The 15,186-nt window shown below is 46.7% G+C and overlaps 1 protein-coding gene across 2 annotated transcripts in view; it reads right to left on the bottom strand.

Annotated features, from left to right (window-relative positions):
• The window catches only part of adamts17 (ADAM metallopeptidase with thrombospondin type 1 motif, 17), a 591,331-nt gene that overhangs the window by 155,361 nt on the left and 420,784 nt on the right, over positions 1-15,186 (bottom strand). For both annotated transcript variants that reach the window (XM_041175111.1, XM_041175112.1), the window contains exon 15: positions 8,628-8,748. In XM_041175111.1, the coding sequence (XP_041031045.1) occupies positions 8,628-8,748 (121 nt within the window). The remainder of the gene's footprint in view (positions 1-8,627; positions 8,749-15,186) is intronic.

The raw sequence follows: 15,186 nt of genomic DNA, 5'->3' as shown, positions 1-15,186 counted from the left end.
TGCCTTGCGATCCCCCTGGAGGAGGTGGCTGTCCAGAGGGACACCCTTGTCCCCAGGGATGGAAGAAGAAAGCCACCACACCTTACAAAAAGACCTTGGGAGGAGGTGGCAGCACAGGTCAGCAGCCATGATGTCCTGCGGCACACCTGGGTCCAGTGCCTCAAGAGGTTTAGCGACCTGCTGCGCTCAGGAAGGGTGAGTACCATGTTGGCATGGATCAGGGTACCAACTGTCAATGACATCAGAGCTGGCCAAGGGGGTGAGCCCTGGCTATTTGGACTGAGTGTTTTGCGGCTCAAGGGCCACAATTCCGCCCTGCAAGCTGCTCCTCAGGTGGGGTTGGCCAGGCTGCAATGGAGAGGTGCTGCAGGGAGAGTGTGGACTCATCAATGCTCCTCTGTTCTTTCAGGAAAAGATGACCCATAACAACATTGAAAGGTCACTGACCGGCGGAGGCCCCCAAAACTTCCTAATCCTCATCGAGGTATGAGCAGGATGCCTTGGACATGGAGAGCTGGCATGTACCTCGGTCCACCGGCTACGGAGAGGCTGGGGTGTCAGATGAAGGTAAAAGTACAGTGCACAAAGGTGAGAGTTTTGGATGGTGCAAACATTCTTGTGTAGCTCATCATTGACAGGAGACTCAAAACCGGATTCCCCTTGGATCACTGAAAGACGATGGCACCATGATGCCATGGATCACCATGGACTCACCAGGGTGCCTGGCATGGGCAGTGACAGGGTGATGAGTTAAACTAATGACGTGTCCTTGTTCTCCCTTAGATTGGCCACCATGCACCCAATCACAGGACCCTGAAGAGCCACCCCTGATGCCAGAGAACCGCCAGGCTCCATATACACCTCCATCACACCTGCCCTCTGAACCAGCCACCAGCGCAGATATCTGCAGCTCGGTGGGCATTAGATCGGCGGCTAGAATGTCAGTGCACAGCGGTGAGGTGCAGGCAGAGGCAGAGAGTGCCCAGAGTGCCAGCAGTCAGAGAGCTGCTGGAGACCAGGACAATGCTGAGTCGAAGACAGATGGTGAGCCTTTGGAGCTATTCATTAGGCAGCAGACCTTGGATGTCCAGTGAGTTGTGCAGGAAGATCTGGCAGAGATCCTTGAGGATATGCGTGCCATGGTCTCCGTTATGGAGGAGTCCATATGGAGCAGCAGCACTACGTTGACCTTCCTGGGTGAGCGCATTGCCTCTTCCATTGAGAGAGTGGCAAATCACATGGAGCAGCAGCTCCACGGACAGAATAAGGGGTTCCTGGGGTTGCGCTCAGACCTGCAAGCACTCACTCAGGCACTGACCTCAGTTGGTCATTGACAGTGTGGGAGATGGATGAAGCACCCAGTATCCCAGCTAGGTGCCTGTTCATCAATGGTGAGCAGGGAGGTCCAGAGTGGCCTCATGTTGGCACATGAGCTGCTTGTCATCTCTGCTGGCATCTCTTGGGACACTCTGGATGACGGCAGCAGCTCCTCTGCCCCTCTGCCAGTGACCACGGCATCTAATGAGGCTGCAAAGACTGGAGGATGCCACAGTGGGGCCAGCACAGGCTCCACTGGCCAGGGGACACCCGCCAAGGTCATCAAGGTCAGCAGGCTGTCTCCAATGATGGTGACAGCGAGAGGGGGTGGGGGTGGGCACCAAGACGTAGGACTTGTAAACATAAGTTTAAGGCACCATGAGCACAAGAGGGACCGATCATGGGTGATCTTCTGTTGTGCAATGTTTTATTTATGTGTACTGGTCTGGGGTTGAAGACCAGAGAAGGTTCTGCTAATTTGTTTGGATTGTCAAAATGAAATAAATATTCTTTTGTAGTAATGGTCTGAGTATGCTTCACCTTTTTTATTTAATGTGGTGCAGGGTACACCAGTAACTAAAGCTGGACATGGGTAGATCTAAACTTTATTGCGCAGGCAAAGTTGAGAAGTTACTAAAAAGAATTGAGGGACAGAATATATCTGCACTTGGAGAAGCATGGTTTAATCTGGGATAGTCAACTTGGATTTGTTAGGGGAAGGTCGTGTTTGACAAGTTGAGGAGGTAACCAGGAGTGTTGATAAGGGTAATGCATTTGATGTGGTCTACATGGACTTTAGCAAGGCTTTTGATAAGGTCCTTCATGGCAGACTGGTCAAGAAAGTAAGAGCCCATGGGATCCAAGGAAAAGTGGCACAATGGATCCAAAATTGGCTGAGGGGCAGAAAGCAGAGGGTGATGATAGAGGGATGTTTCTGTGACTGGAAGAATATTTCCAGTGGGATTCCACAGGGCTCGGTGCTGAGGCCCTTGCTGTTTGTGGTGTAGGGGGTATGATCAAGAAGTTTGCAGATCTCATGAAAATTGGTAGGGTGGTAAATAGTGAGGAGGATAGCTGTAAACTGCAAGAGGATAACAATGGACTGGTCAGGTGGGCAGAGCAGTGGTAAATGAAATTCAACTCGGAAAAGTGTGAGGTAATGCACTTGGGGAGGGCTAACAAGGTAAGGGATTATACTATAAATGGTAGGACCCTGGAAAGTACTGAAGATCAGCGGGACCTTGGTGTGCATATGCACAGATCCTTGAATGTAGCAGGACAAGTAGATAAGGTGGTTAAGAAGGCATATGGGATACTTGCCTTTATTAGCGGAGGCATGGAATACAAGAGCAGGGAGGTTATGCTGGAACTGTATAAAATGCTGGTTAGGCCACAACTGGAGTATTGCGTGCAGTTCTGGTCACCACATTATGGAAAGGATGTGATTGCACTGGATAGGGTGCAGAAGAGATTTACCAGGATGCTGCCTGGGCTGGAGAGTTTGAGCTATGAGAAAAGATTAGATAAACTGGGGTTGTTTTCCTAGGAACAATGGAGGTTGAGAGAGGATCTGAAAGAGGAGTATAAGATTATGAGGGGCATAGCTAGGGGGGGAATTGGAAGGCACTTTTTCCATTAGTCAATAACCAGGGGGCATAAATTTAGGGTAAGAGTTAGAAGGTTAAGAGTGGAGTTGAGCAGAATTGTTTTCACCCAGATGGTGGTGGGAGTCTGGAACTCACTTCCTGAAAGGGTGGTTGAGTCAGAAGCTCCTGTAACATTTAAGAAGTATTTAGATATTCACTTGCATTGCCATAGCTTCCAGGGCTATTGGCCAAGTGTTGGAAAATGGGATTCGTGCAGTCAGATCTTTGTTGATCAGTGTGGACATGATGGGCCAAATGGCCGTCTTCTGTGCTGTAAAAGTCTAAGAATCTTGGAGTCTGTTGGCACTGAGTGGAGTTTGGGGTTAAAGGAAAGAGTCATTTCAGACATATGGGATGGAGGCGGCAGCCCTGGTATGAGGTGGTAGGCTTATTTGGCAGCCTAGCTAAAGGACCGTTGGACCAAGGTGTCCCTATCTCCCTGGAGGTTACTGAGGTCTGCCTCCACACCCTCAGCGTTCTCCTCACCATGCTCATTTGCGGTCTCACTACTGGATTCATCCTCTGTGGCCTGTGGAGCTGCGTCAAGATCCTCTTCCAACAGTGGGTCCCCCTTGCCAGTGCCAGATTGTGGAGAGCGCACCATGCAACCACTATCAGTGACACCGGCTCTGGGAGGTATTGTAGTGCTCCCCCTGAATGGTCCAGGCATCGGAAGCGGATCTTCAGAAGGCCTATGGTCCTCTCTATCACCACCCTTGTGGAGGCATGACTCCTATTATAACGCTGCTCTGCCTCTGTTCTCAGGTGGCAGAGAGGTGTCAAGAGCCACCTTTTCAACAGATAGTCCTTGTGACCCAGCAGCCATCCATTCAGTTAGGCTGGAGCAAAAACAAAAATTGCTGGAAAAACTCAGCAGGTCCGAAAGTATCCGTGGAGAGAAAGAGAGAGTTAACGTTTCGAGTCCATATGACTCTTCTTCAGAGCTAAAGAGAAGTACAAATGTGATGAAATTTATACTGTTTAAGGGGGGTGGAACATGTGAAGCTGGATAAAAGGCCAGCGATAGGTGGAGGCAAAGGAGAGATTGCAAAAGATGTCATAAACAAAAGGTCAAAGGGGTGTTAATGGTGGTGGTGCTGGTTAAAGGAGGTGCTAATGGTGTCATTTAGATAAAAAAATCATAGAAATGGAAATAAATTTTAAAAATAATAATAATACTGAAAATAAGTGGAAAAAATAAACAAATAAAAATACAAAAATGCAAATGAATATTGAAAAAAGGGGATCAAAAAGGCGGGGAGGATGGAGAAGAGAGTTCATGGTCTGAAGTTGTTGAACTCAATATTCAGTTTGGAAGGCTGTTAAGTGCCTAGTCGGAAGATGAGGTGCTGTTCCTCCAGTTTGCGTTGAGCTTCACTGGAACATTGCAGCAGGCCAAGGACGGACATGTGGGCATGAGAGCAGGGTGGCCATTGACTGGTTGGCGGGCGCACAGCTGATTTTGCTGCGGGCTCGCCTTCCTGAAAATTTAAATGGGGCGGGATGATGTCGGGGGTCCCGCCTGACGTCATACCGCGTCATTTTACAGCGAGTGGGCCCCGCCCCCTGCTCTCCGACAGCAAAGTTCTGCCCATGGAGTGGAATCTCTTCCTGTTGATGAAGGCACCCGGCTGACCTGCTGGCACCTTGATGGCCACGTGTGTGCAGTCAATGGCACCCTGGATGCGGGGAAACCCAGCAATCGCTGCAAACGCTCTGGCTCATGCAGCCTGGCTGGCCTCCTCTGTACAGAAATGAATGAAAGTCCATAGCTGTCACCAGCCTCATGCAACTATGGACAACTGATTGGGAGACTCCACACAGATCCCCCACTGATCCATGAAAAAAGCCAGATGCATAGAAGTTGAGGGCCACTGTGACCTTCAGAGCCACTCGCACCCACAGTCGGAGCTGATCTCAGGCCCAATCATCTGACAAATGGAGGTCACTGTCTCCCTTGAGAGGTGGAGCATCCTTCAGCATTGCACCTCGGACATATTGAGGTAGCTGCATCGCCACCTATAAACCCTGGCAGCAGGATAGTGGCGTCCTCTGCAGCCCCCAATGCCTTGGACTTCCTGTTGGCCCTGCGCCCCTTGTGCCTGCGCATCTCCTCCCACAGGTCCCTCCCCTGGAAGCTGCACTGGGACACCTGGCCTCCTCTCCCTTCTGCCCCCCTCTTCCACCTCACAAGAAGTGCCTCCAGCGGAGACCACAATCCCCATTACCAGCATTACAGAAGGCTGACTGATGCCTGGAAGGTTCCACACAGTCTGAATCCTCTGGGCTCCTCGGTGATAGCAATGAGACCTGAAGTGAAGCCTGGAAATGCTAACAATAGAGCCCTGAACAGAGATGAAGCTGCCAAGTACCAATGAGTCACCAGCAGCAAACTCCTCCCCACTCACACTGGCAATGCTGTTGACCCTTTTTATCCTGCCCATGGATGAGGTTTTGGAAATTGTCGGTTGGCCACCTGCCCGTTTTGCCCATAAGACAAGCACGGGCAACCTAAATTCGGTGTCAATTGCTTTTTAAATGGCCTTAACTGGCCTCTTAATCAATGGCAGGCTCCACATGGCTCCGACTCCTGCTTGTGCCCACTGACCAAAATATTGCGTGAGTGTGCATACTCACCCACCGTCACCGTGCGCTAATTTATGCTCGAGCAGGTCAGGCACACGCCCACCCGCTCAGCAAAAAATTCTGCCCCTTAAATCTGTATCTCCTAGTCCTTGTACCATCAGAGGAAGGTTTTTTTCATCTCTACTTTAAACATAATCTTGTACATTCCTATCAAATCTCTACTCCATCTCCTTTGCTCCAAGGAGAACAACCCCAGCTTCTTTAAACCAGCCTTGTAGCTATAATTCCTCATCCCGGAACTATTCCAGTAAATCTCCTCTGCACTCAATCAAGGATCCTTTGTAAAATGTGGTGCCAGAACTGGACCCAACACTCTGGTGGCGGCCTAACCAGAGCTTTATAAAGGTCCAGCATAACTTCCCTGCTTTTGTCCCCAGTACCTCTATTTATGAAGCTCAAGATCCCGTATGCTTTGCTAACCACTCTCTCAATATGTCCTGGCACCTTCAAAGATCTACACAATGCACCCCAAGGCCCCCCTAACCCTGCACACTCTTTAGAATTATGCTATTAAGTATATTTTGCCTCTCTCTGTACCCTTCTGTCAAAATGCATCACCTCACATTTCTCTGTACTAAATTCCACCTGCCACTTGTCTGCCCATTCTACTCCCTGTCTATATGCTGTTAGTGTCGATTAGTATCATCCTCACTGTTTGCCGCTCCTGCATGTTTGGCATCATCAGCAAATTTTGAAATTTCACTCAGTTTCCGAGGGCATTAAGTGCCCACCATGTGGTGTGGGATTGGAATCACACGTAGGCTAGACTGGTTCGGGATGTCAGATTTCCTTTCCTTAAAGACAGTTGTGAAGCCGTTGGCAAGTTTCACACTCATTTTATCTGGTGCCAACCAAAAAATTACTGCATGTTATAGGATTTGAATTATTGATCTCTGGCTTGCTAATCCAACGCTATAACGGCACCATACCCCCAAAAAATGAAATGAAATTATTTTTGGAATGCATTTTTCATCATCTATTTCATTAAACTCCAACATTGTACCAACATTCCTCCAACATTCTTCAAGATGTCTAGAAAGTTTCTAATGGAAGCTCCTGAACAACTCTCATCATATGACATCTATTGTAAAATATGATGAAAAATAATCTTTAACAGCCAGGTAACCTACATCCCTCAGTTAAAATCTTAGCTGTGTGATGTTGCAAAAGAAAATAGTATTATGTTAATTAAATAGAGTAGATAAGGAGAAACCTTCCACAAGCAAGCAGATTGATAGCCAGAGAGACAGGTTTAAGAAGTTGGCACAAGAGCCAGAGGGGAGATTAGGAGAATTTTATTGTGCAGCAAGTAATGATGATCTGCCTGAGAGGATAATGGAAGTAGACCAATTGTAACTTTCAAAAAAGAATTAGATAATTACTTGAATGTTATGAATCACAGAATCACACAGTGCAGAAGAGGCCCTTCGGCCCATCGAGTCCGCACCGACACGTGAGAAACACCTGACCTACCTACCTAATCCCATTTACCAGCACTTGGCCCATAGCCTTGAACGTTATGACGTGCAAGTGCTCACCCAACATTTGCAGAGCTATGGGGAAAAAGCAGGAGGAGTGAGGCTAGTTGGATAGTTCGATGTCCTCCTTTTATGCTGTAAAATTCTAAAATAATTGGCTAGAATTTTAGCAGCAAGAGTGAAGTCCTGACGTCAGGACAAAATGCATATCCTGAGCCCACACAAGGCTCGAAGCTCTGTAACCTATAGAGGTAGCTGCTGCTGAGGCTGCACATGGAAAGAGAGGGCACCTACATATTGAAGTGCCAGGCAGGCAGGCTACAGTAATCTGAAGCATGCCCCAATTAGCAGCAGCGTTGGGGCTGAGGGGGTGAACGTTGCCGGTGGTGGGGCACTCCATGTGTCATCGAGCCTGCAGAAAGGAAGGCACTCCCTCCCCCCATCTGGGAGGCCATCGCAATACTGGAAAAATGTCAGTGAGGTCGTAAAATAGCAGTTAATAGGCCAATTAACTGGCCGCCCGCTTCCAGTCAGGAGGCAGCTGTGCCATTGCCATTCCCACTTCTTGGAATATCCCCTGGTGGGAGGAACACCATAATATCCCCCACTGCCATTTTACCACCTCTCTTCTCCCCCTAGCCCATCTCAAAAAGGCTGGTAAAATTCCAACCATTATGTCCTACCTAAGGGCCCATCACCCTCAGCTGGGCATTGATTTGGCCCAGATGTTCCCCTGGTACAGGCATGCCCCCAGCTGGTACTGGTTTAGGGCATTCAAGGCTGTAGGAAATCACCTGCCAGAGGGCCCCAGATCAGAGGAGCCTTTCTGGGGGAGAGGAGAACCAGACCTACTGCTGTGGTGTTGCTTAATGGGACATTCCTGGCCACCCACCCTGACCCCACCCCAGATCTGAGACATGCACAAGCCCCATTGGCAGTGTTGTGGATTTTGCACCACTGCCCTGTGTTTATGATGCACCCACATCCTCCGCCTCCCACTGTCACCCACCCCTGCCCACCGCACCCCCACCTCCTGCTCCTTGGATGTACGAGGAGAGCCAGGAAGGTTACCTCTCACTTCAGGTTCCTGACCAATACCATGACTGTGGAGGTCAGATCCTGGTCTGCTCATTCAGAAAAGTCTTGGAAATCCCGTTAGAACAGAGTTCCGGCATAACAACCTCCAGCGTATTTTCCTTTCCAAAATTCCTGGAAACCCAGTTCTGCTCTACCTGCAAACAGGAAAGCTTGCCACAACCTTAGAAATCTAATATGATGGTCACAATTTAATTTGGCTGGCAGTAATTTTAGACTACATGAAATTACTGGCTTTGATTTTCATAAAACAAAAGCTTTGTGATTTGCCAAGAAAATGGTTCCCGAGCAGCCTGCAGCCTAAATGAACACTAAATATTTATTGCTATCCAAATGGTTTTCACTTCACTACAGTGTGTGGTTTTATAAATGCAGCATTTTTAAGCCAGCTTATTAGGAAGAAGATAAAAGGCCAGCTACAGCGGCCTCTGTCGTTTATCCTCACCCATTCCTCGGCTTTGATTGAAATCTCCTCTGATGATCTTGCAGGACTTGTCATCACCGTTACACATCCCACAGCGATCCTCCTTGGCTGCTGAGCCAATGATTCCATCACAGCCAATCTTCTGTTAATAACAAACAGGTGTCTCCGTTATTGGTTCCATAATAAAACGCAGCGAGATTTAATTACAAGCAACCTCCTGGTGTTGTTTCCGGATATCTTGGGCTTAAATATTATGAGCAGAATATTATGGCACAACAGGGCCTGAGACCCATCTTACTGTCCTGGCCACGCTGTTAATTAGCTAAACAGAATGTTGCCTGGTAAAAATAAGATTCCTAAAACATTTAGTTTGTTTCACAAAATGTTATCTGTTGTTACTCAGTGAGCCAGGCAATTTTGTCAGTTTTGCAGCAATGTCACAATGAACTGAAACACTTAAGAGTTTTTTTTGGGGCGGGGGTGGACGGGAGCTGATTTTATTACAAGAAAAGCCTCAACTAAATTTACACAAGCTCACTGGCAGATAACCTGGCTGGAGAGATAGGAATGCACAAAAATAATTCACAGCCATGGGGTAAAACTGACATATTGCACCAATGATAAAGACTTTCACTAAATAGAAGGATTATTTCCCTCTCAGAATTATCTTTGATTTCCAGTATTAAACCTTTATCCCATCCAAAAACTCAATTAAAAAAAACTACACAAAGTTATTTGAAAGCGCTATAAATGTTCCCTAAATCTTCCCAAGGAGACTAATTCTATTCAATTGGTTCCAGAAAATGCAAAAATGCCCGAGGTTTTGAGCCAAACTCATTATCATCCATTAGCCTCTGGTTCAAATTCCACAGAGACAGGGCTATGTATATCCACAGTATCCTTCATTACAGAGGGCTAAAGGTAAACAGTGCAGATTTTAGGTTAATAAAAAGATGACATACCAATTTAAGGTCTGTCTCTTTACAAAGGAGACAACTGGTTCAAAAAGGTTTTAAATGCCTTCGCTATTCGTTATTACAAATCCTGAAGCTCAAGATTAACATAAAATAAGATAATGACTTTTAAAGAGAGATTTTATCGTCGCTTGAATCCAGAATTATATTTTAACATAATGTGTATAAATAAATAAAATAAACCCAGCCCCCGACACATGCTCTGTGTACATGTCCTAGTGATAATTGGATCTGCTCTTGTGAAATGAAGCACAATAATCAGTCAGCGAGACGCTTAGCCTGAGTGCAGAACACACCTGTTCTGCCCAGGATGCAGACTGTTATAATAAACCTCTTTCCCTTTCACACACAGTTGGGTACAGCCATGCAGAACAACTCAGTGGGGATGGCTAAGATGCTTTTGACAGCTGTTTTGAACAACAACTTGAATTTATTTTTACTTTATTCATTTTTGTGCTCGATTAAGGTGGTGGATTTGAGAGCTAGTCTAGTATGAATACTAAGCTTTCCCAGGTGATGGGTAAGGCTCCCTCACTCTGTCCAACAATAAGCTCATACCTCAGAACAGTACCTCCTGCACCTGGGTGACATTTCTGCTACTTTCTGCACCAGCTATCTTGTGGTTTGTCAAAATGACATTGCCATTCGTACTAAGTTAGGGATTGTTTGGTGCTTCAAACCCTTGCTTATATGGAAAAGGACTGTGACCATCCAAAATTAAATTCACGTAAGACTCTTTTGGTCCATTTGTCAGTTGTGGCTCAGTGAGTACCACGTCTGAGGTGGAAGGTTGTGGGTCCAAATTCCACTCTGGAAGCCTGAACACAAAATCCAGGTCAACATTCCACAGCAGTACTGATGGAGTGCCATGCTGTCTTTCAGATGAGACTTCAAATTACGGCCCTATCTGCCCTCTCAGGTGGACATAAAAGATCCTGTGACACTATTTGGAGGAAGAGGAAGGGGTTTTCTCCATGGTCTCCTGGTCAATATTTATCCCTCAACCAGCATCACAAAAAATATTATCTGATTATTTATCTCATACAGTCATTTACAGCAAAGAGCCCATTTGGCCCATCGAGTCTATGCTGGCTCTCTGTGGAACAATCTACTCAGTCCCACCCACCTGCAGCTCTGCAAGTTAATTTCATTCAAGTGCCTTTTGAATTTCCTTTAGAAATCACCTGTTTCCTCCACCCTCGTGATGTTAAAAATCGCTGTGTAAAATAATTCTTCCTCACATTACCCTGCATCTCTTGCCCAAAACCTTAAATCTGTGGCCCATTGGTCCATGTACCATCAGCTAATGGGAACAGTTTTTCATTGTCTCTGATCCAAACCTCTCATAATTTTGTATACTTCTTTAAAACTTCCCCTCAATCTCCTTTGCTCAAAAGAGAACAAACCCGCTTCACCATCCTAACCTTGTAACTAAAATCCCACATCCCTGGAACTATTCTGATAAATCTCTTCTGCACCCTCTCAAAGACCCTCACATCCTTCCTAAAGTGTGTTGACCATAACCAGGTGCAATACTCTACTTGTATCTGAACCAGAGCTTTGTAAAGGTTCGTCATAACTTAGCAGGTCTGGCAGCATCGGCGAAGAAAAGAGTTGACGTTTCGAGTCCTCATGACCCTTCAACAGAACTGAATAAATATTAGGAGAGGGGTGAAATATAAGCTGGTTTAAGGTGGGGGAGGGGGTGGAGGTGAGGTGGGGGGAGAGAAGTGGCGGGGGGGTGTTGTAGGGACAAGCAAGCAGTGATAGGAGTAGATAATCAAAAGATGTCACAGACAAAGGAACAAAGAGGTGTTGAAGGTGGTGATATTATCTAAACGAATGTGCTAATTAAGAATGGATGGCAGGGCACTCAAGGTACAGCTCTAGTGGAGCTTGGCCTAAATAGCCAAGTGGTTATGGTACTGGGTTTGTAACCCCAAGATCAAGAGTTCAAATCTCACAATGGCAAACTATGAAACAATGTAACTTCATCTGAAACAGATGGAAACAGGTTTGTACTCGAAAGAGTTACAGCTCTAGTGGGGGTGGGGTGGAAAGAGTAGCAGGGCATACAAGATTTAAAAATAATGGAAATAGGTGGGAGAAAAAAAATCTATATAAATTATTGGAAAAAACAAAAGGAAGGGGGAAGAAACAGAAAGGGAGTGGGGATGGAGGAGAGAGTTCAAGATCTAAAGTTGTTGAATTCAATATTCAGTCCGGAAGGCTGTAAAGTGCCTAGTCGGAAGATGAGGTGCTGTTCCTCCAGTTGGTGTTGGGCTTCACTGGACCAATGCAGCAAGCCAAGGACAGACATGTGGGCAAGAGAGCAGGATGGAGTGTTAAAATGGCAAGCGACAGGAAGGTTTGGGTCTTTCTTGTGAACAGACCACAGGTGTTCTGCAAAGCGATCGCCCAGTTTACATTTGGTCTCTCCAATGTAGAGGAGACCGCATTGAGAGCAACGAATGCAGTAGACTAAGTTGGGGGAAATGCAAGTGAAATGCTGCTTCACTTGAAAGGAGTGTTTGGGCCCTTGGACGGTGAGGAGAGAGGAAGTGAAGGGGCAGGTATTGCCTCTTTTGCGTGGGCATGGGGAGGTGCCATAGGTAGGGGTTGAGGAGTAGGGGGTGATGGAGGAGTGGACCAGGGTGTCCCGGAGGGAACGATCCCTACGGAACGCCGCCAGGGACCACCCCCCCCCCCACCCCCCCCCCCCCCCCCCCCCCACGGCATTCCGTAGGGATCGTTCCCTCCGGGACACCCTGGTCCACTCCTCCATCACCACCTACTCCTCAGCCCCCACCTATGGCACCTCCCCATGCCCACGCAAAAGAGGCAACACCTGCCCCTTCACTTCCTCTCTCCTCACCAAGGGCCCAAACATTCCTTTCAAGTGAAGCAGCATTTCACTTGCATTTCCCCCAACTTAGTCTACTGCATTCGTTGCTCCCAATGCGGTCTCCTCTACATTGGAGAGACCAAACGTAAACTGGGCGACCGCTTTGCAGAACACCTGTGGTCTGTCCACAAGAAAGACCCAAACCTCCCTGTCGCTTGCCATTTTAACACTCCACCCTGCTCTCTTGCCCATATGTCTGTCCTTGGCTTGCTGCATTGTTCCAGTGAAGCCCAATGCAAACTGGAGGAACAGCACCTCATCTTCCGACTAGGCACTTTACAGCCTTCCGGACTGAATATTGAATTCAACAACTTTAGATATTAAATTCCCTCCTCCACCCTCACCCCCTTTCCGTTTCTTCCCCATTCCTTTTGTTTTTTCCAATAATTTATATAGATTTTTCTTTTCCCACTTATTTCCATTATTTTTAAATCTTGTATGCCCTGCTAGTCTTTCCACCCCACCCCAGCTTGAGCTGTACCTTGAGTACCCTGCCATCCATTCTTAATTAGCACGTTCATTCAGATAATATCACCATCTTCAACACCTCTTTGTTCCTTTGTCTGTGACATCTTTTGATTATCTGCTCCTATCACTGTTCGCTTGTCCCTACTACCACACCACCCCCTCCCGACTTCTCTCCCCTCCACCCCCACCTTAAACCAGCTTATATTTCACCCCTCTCCTAATATTCACTCAGTTCTGTGGAAGGGTCATGAGGACTCGAAAGGTCAACTCTTTTCTCCTCCACTGATACTGCCAGACCTGCTGAGTTTTTCCAGGTAATTCTGTTTTTGTTTTGGATTTCCAGCATCCGCAGTGTTTTGTTTTTGTGTTCATCATAACTTCCCTGCTTATGTACTCAATGCCTCTATTTATGAAGCCCAAGATCCATAATGCTTTGCTAATTACTCTCCTTGCATCTTCGAAAGTGGCACGGCATACACATGAACCCTAGGTCCCTCTATCCCTGCACACTCTGTAGAACTGTGCCATGAAGTCTATATTGCCTCTCCTGATCCCTTCTGCAAAAATGCATCACCTTACAGTCCCTGTATCATATTCCATTCAGCACTTGTGTGTCCATTTTGCTAGCCTATCTATGTCCTGTTACAGGCAATTTGTATCATCCTCACTATTTGCCACTCCTTCAAGTTTGATATCATTGACACATTTTGAAACAGTTTTCTGTAGCCTCAGATCCAAGTAATTTTATATAGCAAAAAAAGCAGTGGTCCTAGCATTGATCCTTGGAGAACACCACTGTCTCCTATCCTCCAGTCTGAAAAATAACCATTTACCTTGACTCGCTGTTTTCTGTCCTTAAGTCAATTTCTGATTCAATTGGACACTGGCCCCCTTATTCCACGGACTTCAATTTCAGCCTTTTATGAGGTACTCTGTTGAACCTTCTCTGATACTTCATCAAAAAATTCAACTCAATTAGACAAGCATGATTTGCCTGTTATGGAGTTGGCTCTCCTTAATTAAATCAAATCTTCGAAATTGTGCCATAGAATCTCCTAATGGGACGGACGTGGCCTGGGTTTAATATCTCATCTGAAAGATGAAGGGGGTCAGTGTGAAGAGTATGAGCCTCAGAACATGGCTGCAACATATGCAAAGGTTGGATGACATTATGCAGGTAATTACTGTAAACCTTCTAGCTCATAATTCTCATTACTCTATCAATAGCCTCACTATATGTAGTCCCTGTGGTACTGAATTGTCTGGGTTTGATTATGTGAGTCTGTTTACTATTGATGCTCACTGTGTTGATTAGCTAAGCCTGGGTGTGGACTCCGAGAAAAGTAAACAAACTGTAGAAATGGTTTGAAGCTCGAGACGAAAGCAGGGCACAGATATTTTAAAGCCCTGTGAATAAAACCTGTTACACACATAGAAACTGTTGCGTCATCTCAGCATAGCTCTGAATATAAAATATAAAATAGCCCCTGTGCTCATAACCCTACCCTTCCCTGATTCACAGTGCTCTCCTCCAATCACTGCAGCACAACTCACTCCCATTCCTCCAGCTCCTACCGCAGCACTTGTGCCCGCTACTTATCTCACCATTACTCCCTTTACCTCCTCTGCCATCTTTCAAACACCAGGAAAACTACTGTACCCTGACAAGCATGTCTACTTTCTTGGAGGTCAAGGTCACAAACAATACCAGGGAGCGGATACCACAGGACCAGACAGAACCAGGCACCAAGGGACCTGGGGGTCTCACTGCATCCATCTGTTGTCCTCACTGGGAGAGGAGCCTATCAGGACCATGATATCTGTCAAGGCTGGAGGACATGTCCTGAAGGGTTTTACTCTATCTTACCCATATTCCCATCTCACCCTAACACATGATACATGACATGTTGCTTTCAGAAACTATTATCAGTCTCTGCTTAACCTGTGCTACTAAATGCTAACTCTTGTCCGTTACTTCTATTTCAGGTGCAGAAACTCCACATGTCTGTCAAGAAGAGCAGCGGGGGGCAGCACAGTTTGACAGGAAGCAGCACTCGACCTGATGCTTACATAGCAGAATGCAGGCAGCAAGATTCCTCTGTGGTGGTCACAGATTGGCCAGGATTTTCTGTGCCCACCGGCATTGGGCGTGTTCAGTGGTGTGAGTGCACAATACGGTGAGAAGGCCAAGAATAGGTTTTAAGATGTTAGGAAACCAATTTGCGATCGTCCA

The sequence above is a fragment of the Carcharodon carcharias genome, chromosome 26 (genome assembly GCF_017639515.1).
Source record: "Carcharodon carcharias isolate sCarCar2 chromosome 26, sCarCar2.pri, whole genome shotgun sequence".
Classification (NCBI taxonomy): domain Eukaryota; kingdom Metazoa; phylum Chordata; class Chondrichthyes; order Lamniformes; family Lamnidae; genus Carcharodon; species Carcharodon carcharias.
Note: the sequence above shows the minus strand (reverse complement) of the source record. Positions and strands in the feature narration are given on the sequence as shown.